The 17,152-nt window shown below is 39.1% G+C and overlaps 2 protein-coding genes and 1 long non-coding RNA gene across 5 annotated transcripts in view; all 3 read left to right on the forward strand.

Annotated features, from left to right (window-relative positions):
* LOC306991487 (protein FAM163B-like) overlaps nucleotides 1-17,152 on the forward strand; it is a 44,919-nt gene that overhangs the window by 4,298 nt on the left and 23,469 nt on the right. The window contains exon 1 of one of the 2 annotated variants that reach the window (XM_079599372.1): nucleotides 15,420-16,221. The exons of the other annotated variant lie outside the window; for it this stretch is intronic. The gene's annotated coding sequence lies outside the window, so the exon portion shown is untranslated. Of the gene's footprint in view, nucleotides 1-15,419; nucleotides 16,222-17,152 lie in introns of those variants that run through there. 2 annotated transcript variants of the gene reach the window in all.
* On the forward strand, nucleotides 429-5,542 carry LOC306991896 (uncharacterized protein). The gene is made up of 2 exons (XM_079600157.1): nucleotides 429-2,132; nucleotides 5,314-5,542. The coding sequence occupies exon 1, from the start codon at nucleotides 1,215-1,217 to the stop codon at nucleotides 2,127-2,129; it is 915 nt and encodes a 304-aa protein (XP_079456283.1). The 5' UTR covers nucleotides 429-1,214; the 3' UTR covers nucleotides 2,130-2,132; nucleotides 5,314-5,542.
* Nucleotides 10,483-14,874, forward strand: LOC306991642. 2 transcript variants are annotated; one of them, XR_013796142.1, is made up of 8 exons: nucleotides 10,483-10,596; nucleotides 12,322-12,585; nucleotides 12,682-12,741; nucleotides 12,936-13,013; nucleotides 13,118-13,195; nucleotides 13,280-13,363; nucleotides 13,672-13,831; nucleotides 13,918-14,874. It is a non-coding gene; the product is annotated as an uncharacterized lncRNA (long non-coding RNA). The 2 variants fall into 2 exon arrangements; XR_013796143.1 differs by lacking the exons at nucleotides 10,483-10,596; nucleotides 12,322-12,585 and having other exon boundaries at nucleotides 12,610-12,741.

Consider the following 17,152-nt stretch of genomic DNA (forward strand, 5'->3'; position numbering starts at 1 on the left):
AAACACAAAGGAAGATATTTTGAAGAATGTCAATGGGGTCTATTAAGTGAGCGCTGTGTTTGTGTTTGAAGCTCCGTCGACTTGATTCATAAATCGTTGATTTTGTTCTTTACACTAATTTAGAAACGAGCATTTTCTATTTTTCCAGCGTGTGAACATATCTCCGATACTACTCTCTATAAAAAACAATCGGATTGCTTTGATATCGCTAGTTATATCCAACTTTCCGAACTTCCGTTACTATCTCTAACGATAGCCCGCTAGCATTGCTCGCGTGGCCTCGCCTATCGACCGTCTTATTTACACTCGAATCACTGAAATCGCTCTGTTTGTGTTGGAGTTTGTGTTTGTGCTTGTGCTTCGAATCGCTTGTTGTGTTTGAAGTTTGTGTTGTGCTTGTGCTTCGAATCGCTTGTTGTGTTTGAAGTTTGTGTTTGTGCTTGTGCTTCGAATCGCTTGTTGTGTTTGAAGTTTGTGCTTGTGCTTCGAATCGCTTGTTGTGTTTGAAGTTTGTGTTTGTGCTTGTGCTTCGAATCGCTTGTTGTGTTTGAAGTTTGTGTTTGTGCTTGTGCTTCGAATCGCTTGTTTGTGTTTGAAGTTTGTGTCTGTGGTCGAACCGCTTTGGTTGTGTTTGGAGTTTGTTCGAATCGCTTAACTGTTAACGTTAGTTTGTGAGCGTGTGAACATATCTCCGATACTACTCTCTATAAAAAACAATCGGATTGCTTTGATATCGCTAGTTATATCCAACTTTCCGAACTTCCGTTACTATCTCTAACGATAGCCCGCTAGCATTGCACGCGTGGCCTCGCCTATCGACCGTATTATTTACACTCGAATCACTGAAATCGCTCTGTTTGTGTTTGAAGTTTGTGTCTGTGTTCGAACCGCTTTGGTTGTGTTTGGAGTTTGTGTTTCGAATCGCTTAACTGTTAGTTTGTGAGCATGTGAACATATCTCCGATACTAACGTTACTCTCTATAAAAAAACAATCGGATTGCTTTGATATCGCTGGTTATATCCAACTTTCCGAACTTCCGTTACTATCTCTAACGTTAAGTTAGCCCGCTAGCATTTGCACGCGTGGTCTCGCCTATCGACCGTCTTATTTACACTCGAATCACTGGAAGGATACGGGTTCTATCCATGATTTCAGTCCTAAATTAGTAGTGATATTGGTAGCATCACTGCTAATTTATTGTTCATCTGTCATAATGGCGAATATATCGGATGTGTGTCTACCTCTGAGTGCAGGTGAGGACACGTTTGAGCTGCATTCGGTGCGGTTGGAGCTGGAGTCCGTGGAGAAGCAGATCCGTGATCTGCTGGGGAGGCAGGCCGAGCTGCGAGACCGACGATCAGCGCTTGAAGCATCACGCGCCGATGCTCACAAGTCAGTGGTTGGTAACTTTTCGACTCCGGCCTCCTCTACTCCGTGTATTTCTCTGCACAGGACCCGAGCACCCCTGGTTTCGTTTACCCCGACACCGACACAGCACCATGGACCCTGGATGATGCCACAGCGGAAGACACGAGCCAGGACCAGAGCAAGGACCTCTCCGCCCCTCCCGGTCTTCGAGATCTCCACCCGGAACCGCTTCTCCCCTCTTCGCGAGACGGAACGCGACGACGCTGTGATCATCGGCAGTTCCATGGTCCGGCATGTCCGCGCTACCTCAGGTAAAGGTATGGTGCGCACTCACTGCTTTCCTGGTGCTCGTGTTCTCGATGTCGCTGCGCAGGTCCCCGAGATCCTGAACGGTGACGAGCGCGTCGGAGCTGTCGTGCTGCACGTGGGGGTGAACGACATCAGGCTGCGGCAGACGGAGGTTCTGAAGAGGGACTACAGGAGCCTGATCGAGACGGTACGCAGAACATCGCCTGAAGCAAAGATCGTCGTATCTGGACCGCTTCCCACGTACCGACAAGGACAAGAAAGGTTCAGTAGATTGTTTGCACTAAATGAATGGTTGATGTCATGGTGTAATGAACAGAGACTGCTCTTTGTAAATAATTGGAATCTGTTTTGGGAGCGACCTAGGCTCTACCGTGCTGATGGCCTGCACCCCAGCAGAATCGGAGCGGCTGTTCTGTCGGACAACATCTCAAAGACGTTACACACCATATGACTAGTAAGTCAAAGTCCAAATCACATTCTTTGCTGTCCCAAATTAATTGATATAAGTACCAGTGTAGAACACTATATAGAAACTGTGTCTATTCCTCGTTTAGTGAGGCCAAACAATAAATCTACTGCAGGATCTAAGAAAAATCTAATTGTGATTAAACCAGAAAATCTCAATATTAGTGAACAAAAACAATTTCTAAAGCTAGGTCTTCTAAACATTAGATCGCTTACACCTAAGGCGGTTATTGTAAATGAAATGGTCACTGATAATAGCTTTGATGTACTCTGCCTTACTGAAACCTGGCTTAAACCAAATGATTATTTCGGTCTTAATGAGTCCACTCCACCAGGATACGGTTATAAGCATGAGCCCCGTCTGATTGGTCGTGGCGGCGGTGTTGCAACAATCTATAGAGATATTCTTAATGTTACTCAGAAAACAGGCCACAGGTTTAATTCGTTTGAAGTACTTGTGCTAAATGTTACGCTCCTAGATGTAAGAAAGAAATCCCTATTATCTCTAGCCTTGGCTACCGTATATAGACCGCCAGGGCCTTACGCTGATTTCCTAAAAGAGTTTGCAGATTTTCTCTCAGATCTATTGGTCAATGCCGATAAGGCAATAATTGTTGGAGATTTCAACATACACGTTGATAACACAAATGATGCGTTAGGAGCTGCGTTTACAGATTTATTAAACTCCTTTGGGGTCAAGCAAAACGTTAGTGGTCCCACTCATCGTCTTAATCATACTCTAGATTTAATTATATCATATGGAACCGATCCAACCGATATAGATATTATACCGCAAAGTGATGATGTCACTGATCATTACATGGTAACTTGCATACTACGTACGGCTGAAATGTGTCATGTTGCGCCACGTTATCGACCAGGCAGAACAATCCTTCCAACCACTGTAGATAGATTCTTGAATAGCTTACCTGATCTATCTCAGCTCCTCAGTGAACCCAAACAAACAGAGGAACTAGAGGAAATGACTAGCAGTATGAGCACCATTTTCTCTAGTACATTAGAAACTGTTGCACCAATTAGATTAAAAAAGGTTAGAGAGAAAACTAAAGCACCATGGTACAACAGTGCTACGCATGTTATCAAGAGAGAAACTCGTAACTTAGAGCGCAAATGGAAACAAACTAATTTAGAGGTCTTTAGAATCGCGTGGAAAGACAGTATGTCACGTTATAAAAAGGCTCTAAAAGCAGCCAGGTCTGAGCATCTCCGCAAACTAATAGAAAATAACCAAAACAATCCAAGGTTTTTATTTAACACCGTGGCTAGATTAACAAATAAACAGACATCACCTGAACAAAATATTCCGTTACATTTTAATAGTAATGATTTCATGAATTTCTTCACTGAGAAAATAGAAAGCATCAGAAACACAATTGTAAATGTACAATCTTTGACAGCGTCTTATGATTCAGCCTCAATTATCGCCCCTCAAGAACAACTACAGCGCTTTACAACTATAGGACAGGAAGAGCTAAATAAACTTATCACTGCATCTAAACCAACAACATGTTTATTAGATCCAATACCCACTAAACTACTGAAAGAAGTGTTACCTGTAGTGGAAGAGCCTCTTCTCAATATTATTAACTCGTCTCTATCTTTAGGACATGTTCCAAAAACATTCAAGCTGGCAGTTATAAAACCTCTTATTAAGAAACCACAATTAGATCCAAATAACCTAGCAAATTACAGACCCATTTCAAATCTTCCATTTATGTCTAAAATACTAGAAAAAGTTGTGTCCGCTCAATTGTGCTCTTTCTTGCAAGAAAACGATATCTATGAAAAGTTTCAGTCAGGATTCAGGCCACATCATAGCACAGAAACTGCGCTGGTTAAAATTACAAATGATTTACTTTTAGCTTCTGACCAAGGCTGTATCTCAATACTAGTTTTACTCGATCTTAGTGCTGCGTTTGACACTATAGATCATAAAATACTCTTAGATCGACTTCAAAATTACACTGGTGTTCAGGGACAGGCATTAAGCTGGTTTAGATCGTACCTATCAGACCGTTACCATTTTGTCCATTTAAATGGGGAAAAATCAAAGATAACGTCAGTAAATTATGGAGTGCCGCAAGGATCTGTATTAGGCTCCCTGCTATTCTCAATTTATATGCTGCCACTTGGTAATATTATAAGAAAACATGGAATAAGTTTCCACTGTTATGCTGATGACACTCAATTATATATTTCATCTAGACCAGATGATAACACTAAATTATCTAAAATGACAGAGTGTGTTAAAGATATAAAATATTGGATGACGTGTAATTTTCTTCTATTAAATTCAGATAAAACGGAGGTATTACTGATTGGTCCAAAAAACTGCCCACAAAACCTCTTACAATACAACCTTAATCTAGATGGACGTCCTGTTACTTTATCCTCTACAGTAAAAGACCTGGGTGTTATACTAGACCGCAACTTGTCTTTTGAAAATCATATTTCAAATGTCACAAGAACAGCCTTTTTCCACCTTAGAAACATTGCTAAGCTACGTAATATGCTATCAGTTTCTGATGCAGAAAAGTTAGTTCATGCATTCATGACCTCGAGACTAGATTACTGTAATGCTCTATTAGCTGGTTGTCCTGCATCCTCAGTAAACAAGCTACAGTTAGTCCAAAATGCAGCTGCTAGAGTTCTTACTAGGTCAAGAAAATATGATCATATAACACCAATTTTATCATCTCTACACTGGTTACCTATTAAGTTCCGTATCAATTACAAAGTATTGTTACTGACCTATAAAGCCCTAAATGGTTTAGCTCCTGTGTATTTAAGAGATCTTCTATCGCCATATATTCCATCGCGCTCTTTAAGATCGCTAAATTCGAGGCTTCTGGTCGTACCTAGGATATCTAAGTCCACTAAAGGAGGGAGGGCGTTTTCACATCTAGCTCCTAAACTCTGGAATAGCCTTCCTGATACTGTCCGAGGCTCAGACTCGCTCTCCCAGTTTAAAACTAGATTAAAGACGCATCTCTTTAGCCAAGCATTCACATGATGCATCTCATACCTTTTATACTACAGTTAAATCAGATCAAATGCATTCATATTAAGAACAGCAGCTACGCTAATTATTTCCCATCTGCCTTTTTTGTTGTTATCTCGGGACGCCTGTCCCGAGATAACTCAAATAGAGTTCGTCAGCTCCAGTTATGTATCCAGCCTCTCATGGAGACTTCAGATGCCCCAACGCCTGTGATGAGACGACTCGACGCCTGTGAAGAGACGACCCAACGCCGGCGATATGTTATGCCCTAAATTTCATGATTAACTAACTGTATTTTTGTATGTATATTTTTGAAATGCATTTTCTGTAAAGCTGCTTTGAAACAATGTGTATTGTGAAAAGCGCTATACAAATAAACTTGAATTGAATTGAATTGAATATTAACTGTCTGGTTACTGACATTCTTCACAATATCTTCTTTTGTGTTCATCAGAAAAGAGAAACTCATACAGGTTCGGAACAACTTGAGGGTGAGTAAAAAGATGATCTTTTATCTATTATCTAAAGATATAATCTAAAGATTATCTATCTAAAAAGATTACTTTTTAAGTGAACTGTCCCTTTAACCTCACCTTTCTTGTCATCTGATTATTGGATTTCTTTTCATTTCCTCTCCTTGTGTTCTCAGTCCTGTGCAAGATCGGCGTCGTTTTAGTTTTTTGTTTGTTTGTTTTTGATTAAATAAAAGCCCATCAACTCTGCATCATTGAGTAAAGAGAAATAAAGAGAATTAAACCCCAAAACGTCCTTAATCATATTTATTATAATTTATTCTCTCCTGGGCAGACCAAAAAAAAGTTATGAATATTTTATTAAATTGAGTGAAATGTGAATTTTGATGGTTTAATGCTCTCAGCACTCAATTTATTGAAAAATATATCCCATATTTATCCATGCATCAAGTGAACCTGTATGTAACATGTCTAGGTCTTCTTCTTTCTTTCTTTATTTATTATAGCCTGGAAATATTGGTTTGTGCCTAATGTGACTGGCATCAACCCAGCAACAGATGAATTCACTCCAAAATGCAGAGTTTGCTGGCATAGCCATTGATGCCAACAACTAATGATAAGGGAAGATTGTCCTCCCTTTTTAAAAGTTAAAGATCCAAGCTATGATTATATAAAGTTAAGTTGCATTTTACTATTCACATTCAGCATTGTTTTTCAATCCAGCTCCTGCAGTTATGATCATAACAGACCTCCAGCCCATTTTAGGTTGTGACCTATCAGTTTTAGTGTATATTTTGCATGTCACACACACACATGTAACAAAGAGGAGGGACTAACGCATGCAGAAACACTATTGAGGAGTCAGAGGGCCTGGAGCTCAAACTGACATTATCCGCTCAGAACAGTCAGTCAGTCAGTATTACCTCGAACACGCTAAACACACACAAAGAGCTGTTTGCTCGTGTCTCAGACACTGAGGGGTGAAGGGTATAGGGAACAGCCCTGGTCCTGTCACTTTCTTTCAGGTCATGTATAATGCACAGCTTTACACTATAATAGAGCTTAATATGTGGCAGTTTAATAATTAATGCAATAAAAAATACTTTTATTTTGTACAACTTTCTTTTCTTAGAAGAGGTCGAGTAAGGACACGAAGAAAACACTAAGCTTTGTGATTTTTTTTAATGCTTTTGAATTCTGCTCACCAAGGCTGCATTTATTTGATCAAAAATACAGTAAAAACAGTAATATTGCGAAATAGTGTTACAATTTAAAAGAACTGTTTTCTTTCTGAATATATTGTAAAATGTGATTTATTCCTGTGATCAAAGCTGAATTTTCAGCATCATTACTCCAGTCTTCAGTTTCAGAAATCGTTCAAATATGATGATTTGATGCTCAACAAACATTTTGTGTTATTATCAATGTTGAAAACAAATGAGCAGCTAATTTTTTGTGTGAAAATTGGGCTTCTTTAAAAGTTTAAAAACAGCATTTATTTGAAATAGAAATATTTTGTGACATTATAAATGCATTTACTGTCACGTTTGATCGATTTAATGTGTCCTTGCAGAATAAAAATGTTAATTTAAAAAAGTGGAATTTACATTTGGCCTTGTTATTTGCTCTAGAATGCTGGACCAATCTGAAAAATATGTTGTTGTTTTTTCATTTGGGCCAAAGATCTATACTTGCATGCCTTGAAAATATAACCGTTACCAGACAATAACAGACGCAAATCCACCCGTTCAAAGTCTGCTTTATTGAGCAATCAATAATTAATGTTCAATTATTGTTATCTCACAGTTAAAACCAACCCAATCTCATGAGAAAACGTAACTATACAAGTACGAATTAGCCACCAATTCGCCAAAATGTAAAATAGTTAAACATTTCTGTGTGTTTGCTGTCCAGACAACCAAACTAAAGCTGAACCTCAAGATAATGCCAGGCTCAGGCATGTTACTAAAGAGCCAGTGTCAGTCATTCAGAGATCTGACTGTCACTCTAGCGCGATGATTCATTTTTGGTTTGTGTTCTTCACAGTATAAACAAAACCGCCATTAATCCACAGAGCCCATTCTGTGCCTTGAGCTGGAAAGCCGGGCACAGTCCGGCTGAGCCCTGGCTCTCTGTATCCTACCAGTCATTATCATGTTGGCCAGAATCAATGAGCAGGCCTTACAGATGGGCTACTGCTTATCTTGGCCTTCGTCCAGATCCGCTGGCCGGCTCTTTTGTTCTCCTACAGAACAAGCTCACAGCCAGATTGCAGGGAATCAGTGGCTGACGTGACATGATCATCTACAGTAGATCTTATGACAGCATTTCATGTGAGAGAAAGCAAGACTGTGAGGCCGGGTGTAATTCTCAACGCTCATCGCTGCAACGAAGAATTATATGCACTGTTGACTGTAAACAGCCGCTGGTTCAATCAAATTGCAAATCGGGAAACGGGAATCAATGAGAAATGGAAATGTGACTTACTCATGGTTTTATCGCACTTCCCAACAGCTGTCTCGGATCTCTCTGGTGTGATCAGAATATTGATGACCAATACAGTAAACGCTTGCAGATTAGTCAAATATTAGGTTTAAAATGTAAATTAAGATATTTATGACTATATATGGGGCTTTAAAAGTAAAGTGTGTAATTTGTGGATGTTAGATTTTGACAGTTTGATGCGCAGACCACTACTATGTGAGGATATACTTCCGCGAAAAGTGTAACACTAACAATGCGCCCTTATCAACATGTTGCTCCGTTTGTTTGAGCATTACGCTCAACCAATGGCGTGTGTTTGGGGGCGGAACTATCTGTTTGATCGACCAATGACAGAGGGGGTGGGGGAGTGTACTAAAAACTTACATGTGGGCTGCATTTGAAATCGCATACTTCCCTACTATATAGTATAGGTGGGAAAAAAGTATGTGAAAAAAATAAGTCCGAAATCACAGTTCTCATAAAAGAGTCGGCAAAAGTATGTATGACATACTTATTCCAGTGAGATTCGGAAGTGTGCATGTGATGGACACTTTACTATCCCATGAGGCCACGGGAGAGCATTTATGAATGACAGTGAAATGACGTAACTGACGCTGGTAGGTCACGTGATAATGACAACATGGCGAATGTAGTGCGTCCCAAGGGGGTAATCCATCCGCCGGAAACCGAAGCTTCCCCGCGGGACGCCATTGGCTATCGAGCATCACCTGCTGTTAGCATTCCATTGACTCCCATTCATTTTGGCGTTACTTTAACAGCGAATAACTTTACATCTGAGGTGTTTAAAGACTCCATTTGTCCATTATTTATTTCTAAATAAACATGACAATGAATGTATAAAAGGCTCCATTACCTTGTATCTTATGTTATGGCCCCGTAGAAGCAGTTTTTGTAAAAATAGGCTAACGATTGCGTCATAACCACTCGACTCTCTGTCGCACAGTCGAGAAATCACCGTATAAACTGGCGGAGAAGCTCGCAAGCAATCGGGGGGACGTGGAGGCATAATGTCAAGGGAGTAGCCCACAGAGAGTGATAGGGAATAAAATTCGGAAGGGAATGATTCAGATTTCTCTCGGCACAGCTACTAGAAGACTTACAACTGTCAGACAGGTTGTTCACGTCACATCTAATTGCTTATGTGCTTCTAATTGAAACCTATGGGGTCGCTGTGTCCAGTTTTATATACTGTCTATGGTGCGTCCAGATTACTTTCACACTCATACTACATAGAACGTACCTTTTAGCGGTCGTGAAGCATTTACTTATTCAAAATAAGAACCTACCCAAGAGAGTGTGCGATTTCGGACGCAGCTAGTGCATGGTGCAGAAATTCACCTTTAATATTACAACATCATTTGTAATAATAATTTGGCCCCACTTAAAAAGAAAAAAAAAAGGGTGGAGCAATATAAAGCAATCAGCAGTCACGTGAGGCCTTGGCTTTACTGACATAGACATATTCACCACTGTATTTGATCAAATACCTGCAATGGCAATAAGATAAAAGGCACCAATTATTAAATTTTTAGTTGCTAAATTTTGTAACTAATCGATAAACATTTCTTCCATCAAGTTCATTATCCTAACTGTATAGCCTACTGTTTAAAGCGCAATAAACATCCGTTAATTAATGCTGATAAATATTTATCAATATGTCAACGGCTCAGAATGCGGCTCATCCAATTAGAATTTAGAGTCGGAGATATTCGTTTTATAAAACATAACGCTTTACAAACAGTGTCCATTTAACAATCTTATTAACATCCCAGATAGCAAAAAACATCCACACGGCTTCTATTTGCCTCCGGCCCTAAGCTGTCGGCTATAGGTGCGTCCCGCTGGCGGGGATACAACGTTTGCCGCCGAATACGTCACTCGCATTTCTAGCGAGATGCCGCCGGCAAATCGCCGGCGGTCCGACTGCTTCATTTTCTCTGGCGGTTGCCTCTGTCTAATGGACTGCGGCCGGCTGGCGGCAAGCCGCTTTAAAATACTCTTAAAATAGTTTTGACATGAATAGACTCAATGAAAAAGCTAAATTCTTCTTCTTAAGTTCTTCATGCTTTAAGTTTAAAAAGTTTAAAGTAAAAAAAAAAACTTTATTTTTTTCCAATCTTAATGTTTTATTTTTGTTTTACCTTATCAGTATTAATTAGCAATTGTGATCTGTACAAATGTTTAAGAAATTGTAAAAGTCCCTGTAGAGATTATTACAAAAAAATATTAATAAAATCTAAACACATTATGTCATTGATAAAACATAGAATGAATGCGCAGTGTTTTTTTTTTTTTGTGTGTGTGTGTGTGTGTGTTCAGAATTATTTTGGGCGGGGCTTATAAGACGGTGGCGCTATAACAAACACATTCGCGTCAATTCATCACTCTACTCGAGTAGTACAGTTCTACTCGATCGCAAAACAAAGTCATCGACGTCGACTACCATCATTTAGGTAAGTACATGTTTCCTTTGTGTTTAACGCAACTGTTTTTAGTTTATATATTTAAAATCTGTACGTTAGTCATCTCAGTTCTTGCCGAACAAGTCAACGTTAGCCATGTTTACGCAAAGTTGCTAGGTACGTTACGTTACAGTGGCGGCGGCTAATATGGGCGCCAAAATTGCAGATAATAAATGTGTACTTAACTTTAAATACAAACATATAATATAAAAATCAAATAATTTACTCATAAAATATGCTGGCTGGTTGTAATTTGGCGAAAGTTTCGAAAGCCGTTGGCGGCCATTTTTTTTAGATGTTTATTGAGCTTTAGCATTAACGTTAGCTATAATCGAGAGAGTCAACGCACGTATTTGCTCTGTAACGTTAGAACAGAAACAGCTGTCGTTGTACTCTGGTCCACCAGACCCTCCGGAGGGTTTCAGAGATTTCCCCATCTGGAACTGCTCCTGGATAAAGGCCGCGTTCAGCGGTAGGCCGTATAAAAAGCCTCGGCCTAAAATAATACTTATTTTGTTAACCCTTGCCAGAGCGTGAGCTTTAAATAATAAGATTAAATTTGAACTATCTTGAAAAAATATACATCATTAGAAAGATATAATACGCAGGTTTCAGTATTTGACCATTATTTTATTCTGAGAAACAGAAACTTATAGTTACAGTTATGTATTATTTTTTTACAGGAATTATGGAATAAAAAAACCTAGACCTCAGTTGCACATAAATTAGCTGTTATTTTTACGATTTTATTCTAAATAGGAATTTTTACTGAAATGTTGTTTTTAGTTTTCAGTCATAGACAGTTTCAACCGTGAAAAACTTTAGAAATTATGGATTATAACAATGTGAATAGCCTGTCGTTAGTCACTCTAATGCACACAAAAGAATAGCATATCTATGAGCCATAAACCAGAATGGAGAAGTGCAAATGTCTGCATTGAGAGACTGAGACTAAATGGGGCAGTTTGACCCATTCAGTCTCTTAATGCACACATTTACACATCTCAAATCTGGTTTATTGCTATCTATAATCACCAACGACTGGCTATTCACTGTTATAATCCCTCATTTCTTTCACAGTTCTTCAACTTCACAGTTGAAACTGTATCTAGCACTGAAAACTAAAAACAAAACATTTCAGTAAACATTCCTATTTACAATAAAATCATAAAAATAACAGCTAATATATGTGACAGGTGCACCTGAGGCTAGGTAACGTTAGCATGCTAGCTAGCCACTATACACAAATTTATGAGATTAAAACCATGTGTTTGCAAAATTACTTTATAACGCAAGTCGAGTGTTTTATATAAACTTTTGTGATCTGGTTTGGCTTTGGATAAAACAATTAGAGAGAAAATATATTATTTTCTAGTATTATGCTCAAGGATAAATTATATCGATTGCCTTTACATTATGAATATAATCTCATTATAATGATACCTGAACATAGTTTGAAGAACACACATACATCGTTACAATCATGTTTATTGAGTCATAAAACATCTTTATCTGAATGTAACAATGTTTTTTTTAACGCTATTGTGATTTGTAATTCTGTGAACTTCTGTACATTTTATGTTTGAGGACAATTCTGTGTTCACTTAAATCACTACACACTGTTTAACACTCACTGTTCCACATTTGGCTGATCATTTTTTTTCCCACGTATATTCCTAACATTAACAATGTGGTTTTGTTCACATTTTCTTGCAGATACCTTGACCAGAGCATAACCGGTTATCTTCACCCAAGAGACCTACTGTTGGACAATCTTTTTGGCTTTAAAGGTAAATGCATGGTTAGTCACAATGTCTGATGAAGAGGAGTCTAGTCTTCCAGATGCACCAGCTGTTCTGAGCTTTGAAAAAATCATAACGAGTAATGGTAACGAGTTTTCCGTGCTGCCCGATGCTCCAGAAGCTTCATTCATTCTAGAAAACCAGGAAAACGTTCAACCATCTGTAGACTTCAGAGCTGGTATGTACAATGTATTGCTGTGATGCTTAATTTGTGATCATGCCACTAAACTATACCCTTTGTTTGATTTTCACATTTTTGTTTCCTATTTCTCAGAACAAGGTTTCTCACCAGTAGTCCAGTCTCCACTTCTCAGAGCCAACAGTTTGAGTACAAGTAAGTGATGTTATTTGTGACATTGTTTTGTCTTAAACTATTGCTTCTATTTAAGATGAGGAATCCTTTTATGCATAATCTGTTTTTCATTAGGGCACTTGACTGCCCTGGATGAAAGGTGTCTAGGTGTGTTGTACAATACAGTAAATATATGCAATAACTTCTAACATATTATTATGTCAATTTATCAATAGGAGAAAGTCATCACTCAGTGATTGGCCCTTGGACTCCCCTGAAATAACGTGTACAGAATCAAGTTTTCAGCTATGAAGGTATATTCTAGACCTATATCTCTTAATATAGTGATTATATAATTATGTTAGTCGTAAATTTGACTGACTAAACCCTGCAGAATCCCTTTTCTTTTGTTATGTAGATGTCCAGAGATTCAAGACTGAGAACCAAGCCCTGAGGGAGGAGAACCAAGCCCGGAGAGAAAGCAATGCACGAGCAGGTGAGAACATGGCACTCTTTCTTAAAGTTTACATATTTGTGTGTAGTGTAGGTTCCAAATTACCATTTGCCTATCTTTTTCTAGCTTCAGATGACAGCAACTCGCTTCAAGAGCAGGTGAAGCAAGTTGGGACAATGTTGAAGACGTTTGCTCGCACTGGGCAATCAGGTACGACTTGCAAACAACACCTGTGTTTGTTAGATTAATTCCCACTGGGGCCACCTATACATGTAGTAGACCAAGATATAAATGTCATAGTTTTGTAGTTGAGGGACCAGGACTGACTACTATGTTCTTTTATTCTGGGAATCAGGAACGATTTGTAAGTGTGCTGCTATTGTTTATAATGCTGTAGGTTAATCTAAAGTCAAATTAAGATTGTACACTGCCTATTCTACAGTCTGAATTCAAAGCCTGTCACATTTTATATTTATGTATGAGAAATGTAATTTGGGGCACTTTTTTTGGATTTTCAGCTACGTTTTTTGGCTATCAAATGTGGGAAGGACCTAAAGTCAACAGTGTGGAGAATGCTTCAGAGTGTCTTCTCTAATCGCCTTTCCGTTGATACAACTTGGACTGGTGTTGGGGAAAAAGCATGTTTTAGAGACCTGTTCCTGAAGACCATTGTTCAAAGTAAGTTAGATATTCTTTAGATATTTTTAGATAGATGTGTATGTGATGTGTATTCAAATGGAATGACAGATCTGTATTTTCTACAGGGGCCATACGGAAGAACCCGGCAACCCAGGATGCCACTGATGAGGCGGTCCAGGTTAATGTTATGCGTTACCTGAAAGGAGCATCTGACCGTGAAGGTGGAAAAAGGCGCCGCACAGCTGAGAGGGACCCACAGCCGACCCCTTAAACCTAGGCTGACTACTGACACCCCAGCATCACTGACAACTGGAACACTCACTACCCTGCAGTCTGTAACAGACTACACTCGACCAATCCACTTTTTTATAAAAAAAACTTTTTTTTTTGTCTGGTCGATATACTTGGTAGTATTTTTCTTAATGTTTTTTTGTGATTTTATTGTTTGTGTAATATGTGTTAAATTGTGAATTAAAAGCACTCTTATACAGGCGCACAAGGAATCACTGAAGATATGCTAATTTGTGTTGCCTATATTGGTGGTTGGGAAAAACCACAGAACCTGTAGTCAGACTTGAAACAATTATAATTACTTACTGTCCTGCAATTGTTAACTCACTACGCCACGCATATCGAACTACTCCAGACATTCACAGTGTAAATCTTGTGCCCCAGATCAGCAATGCCATTATAATTGTCTATTCTACCCCAGAGCCTTACTCAATTATTGCCACTTATCCTATTGTTAAGAATTGCTTGAAAATGTGATGTTATACCTGAATTTATTTGGTATCTTGCGCATTATTTGGTACCATATATCTTCATTACTTGCTATAATGTTTACTGGTAATTCTTTTCATCCCATAACTGACCTCTTGATAATATTAAAAAAATATTTTAAGTGATATAATTTGCTTATAAGGCTGTTTTTAAACAATATATAATTGGAAACTTGCATGTTCTTTAGTGTGTACATTATGTATATATGTATCTTTTTTGTTATATTTCATTGAGCTGACATTTTGTTTCAATGACTATTACTGTACTTTAAAATGTGGAATTAAAACGTCAAATGGAAATTTATCTGGTTTGATCAATCATTATTCTTGATAAACTGCATGCTATAAATATTTTATATATATATATATATATAATAGCGTTTGCCTCCGGCGGGCCGCGAAAAAGCTGCCTTTGTTATAACTGCGGCGAAACGGCGGTTGACCTGCTGGCCGTCAGCGATACGAAGGCGGTAGGAAGGCGGATGCCGCTTTTAAAAAAGCGGCTGCCGCTGGCGGTGCGCCGGCAAACGTGTTTGCGATTACGCCATACTGTCGCTTCTACTACCGCTGGAGAACCGCCGGTGGCCCGCCGACTCATTGCTATCTGGGATAATGTTTAATAATAATGTAGCCTAGTACAGTAGCCTACATAATATTTTGGCTACAGTGTTGATTAAATAAACTACAGCATTACTAAGTGTGGCCCCAGAAAGTTTAGCATAGATTTTTTACGACTTAATAAATCAGTAAGGTGTTATCTAAACGCCTTCCAGGGGCTCTGATGAATTTATGATGCTTCTCTGGATTCGTTGAATTCACATCTCAGTTCCTGATAGCCGCATATCGTCAGTCAGTGTCCGGAACTGTAAAACCGTCTCAGCCCACTCCGCGCGCGGGCAGATTTACAGTGCACTTCAGCTGCACGAGACAAACAGCAGCAATTACCTCGCGCGACACCAAACATACGGCACATCAGCGTCGCGAGCTCAGCTCTGAGGAGAACAGACCAGCTGAGATTTCACAGTCCGTGGTCGTTTGTCGCACAAAGCGAAGGATGAATAGAGAAGACACTAACACATGGAGCTTGAGGTGCATTGAGATGTAGAGCTGTGAAGGTTTTCATGTTGCGCTTGAGGACGTTTTAAAGGAACAGCGTTTTGTACACGGCACTTCATTTTACGGACCACTCTTCGATGCAGAACTAGTTCATTTCTTCGAAAAAAGGCGGATTTTTGAAAACTATTGAAAGGGACTTTTGGTCACCTCAACAAGTTTTTCCTGCTGTAAATTACTGTACTGTGCTCTCGGGGCTTCTACCTTTCCTTACATTCAAGGAACTGTCTATGAAAAGTCTCTCAGGATGTTGGCAACTCCACAAAAACGGATATGAAATAAGGAACTCTTTGATTTTGCAACGAAATCGCGTGAGATTGTTAATATACGCCACATTTATTGTTTTATACACCTCATTCGCTTCATGTTTTAAGCCGTTTTGGGACCTCCAAAAGTCGAGGGGGGGAAACGACGAAAGTCACTTACGCGGATTCCGTAACAGTTCAGTTAAAACTCGTTCATGAAGCTCGTGCCCGTCTCGCTGGAGCATCGTCACTTCTGCAGATGTGCTCTGGTTCGATTCTAACCATCGTGTAGGTAAGATTTCCACATTATGGGCTTTACAACACTAGTGATTTAGTTTGGCTTATTTGTCCACAATCTTGCTTTTGTTGTGAAGAAATGTAATGTGTGAACGGTAATTGTTCCTAATTCGAGTTTCATGTCAATAATGCTCGAAGGCATATCTCCAGTTGACATTTTTTTATTAATGGCACTTTTAATTAAATGAAATTAGGCCGGTTTTTCTTGATGTATGCTGCAAATGTTCTCTGTCCATGGTGCTGAAGTTATGGAAAGTTGACCTGCTGAACTCTATTTAGTTCAAATCTATTTATGTTACATACACTGAGGATATGCATAACGAAAACATTACTTCTATACAATTAAAGACCCACAAAACCCCGAGGAGAGATTAAATTCCAGGTAAAAACCGATTTTTGAAGCACATTTTTCTACTGTTGCATCCAAAGAGACAGCCCTTGTTCAATCTACAATGCACTGTTTTGATCATGTGACCAGTAATCCTGTCTTCTTTACACATCTTAATGTCACTTGCAGTCGAGCAGATATGGCAATGTACACTCTTTCTGATTGGTAGATTTGATTTCCCATGACCCTTTTGAAAGGTGCAAGGAGATTTTTCCCCTATGTCAGTTGCGAGATGGGACAGGGGGATGGGCATTTCCTGCATAATAATGTTAAAGAGTTTTTTCCACCCCCAGGCATGACCGTTCCTCCATCCTTTACCCTCCCCCGTCACATCTCCGCCTCTCTGTTACACACATATTAATTGCAATGGCATATCTATTCCAAAGTGTTGTCTTCAAAGGAGAGGGGGAAAAAACAAGTAACAAGCCAGTGTCACATATGCAGACTTTATTTTAAATGCAGCCTCCACTTCTTTAAAAGGATCTTTAAAACAGCTTTTCTGTGCTGTGAGAGCGGATGAATAGTTATTTCAACCGGA

This window comes from Phoxinus phoxinus (assembly GCF_949152265.1).
Source record: "Phoxinus phoxinus genome assembly, chromosome: 23".
Classification (NCBI taxonomy): domain Eukaryota; kingdom Metazoa; phylum Chordata; class Actinopteri; order Cypriniformes; family Leuciscidae; genus Phoxinus; species Phoxinus phoxinus.

Bases quoted from the DNA above. Each gene is read 5' to 3' on its own strand.
- LOC306991896 (XM_079600157.1), top strand. From the start codon at position 1,215: ATGGCGAATATATCGGATGTGTGTCTACCTCTGAGTGCAGGTGAGGAC.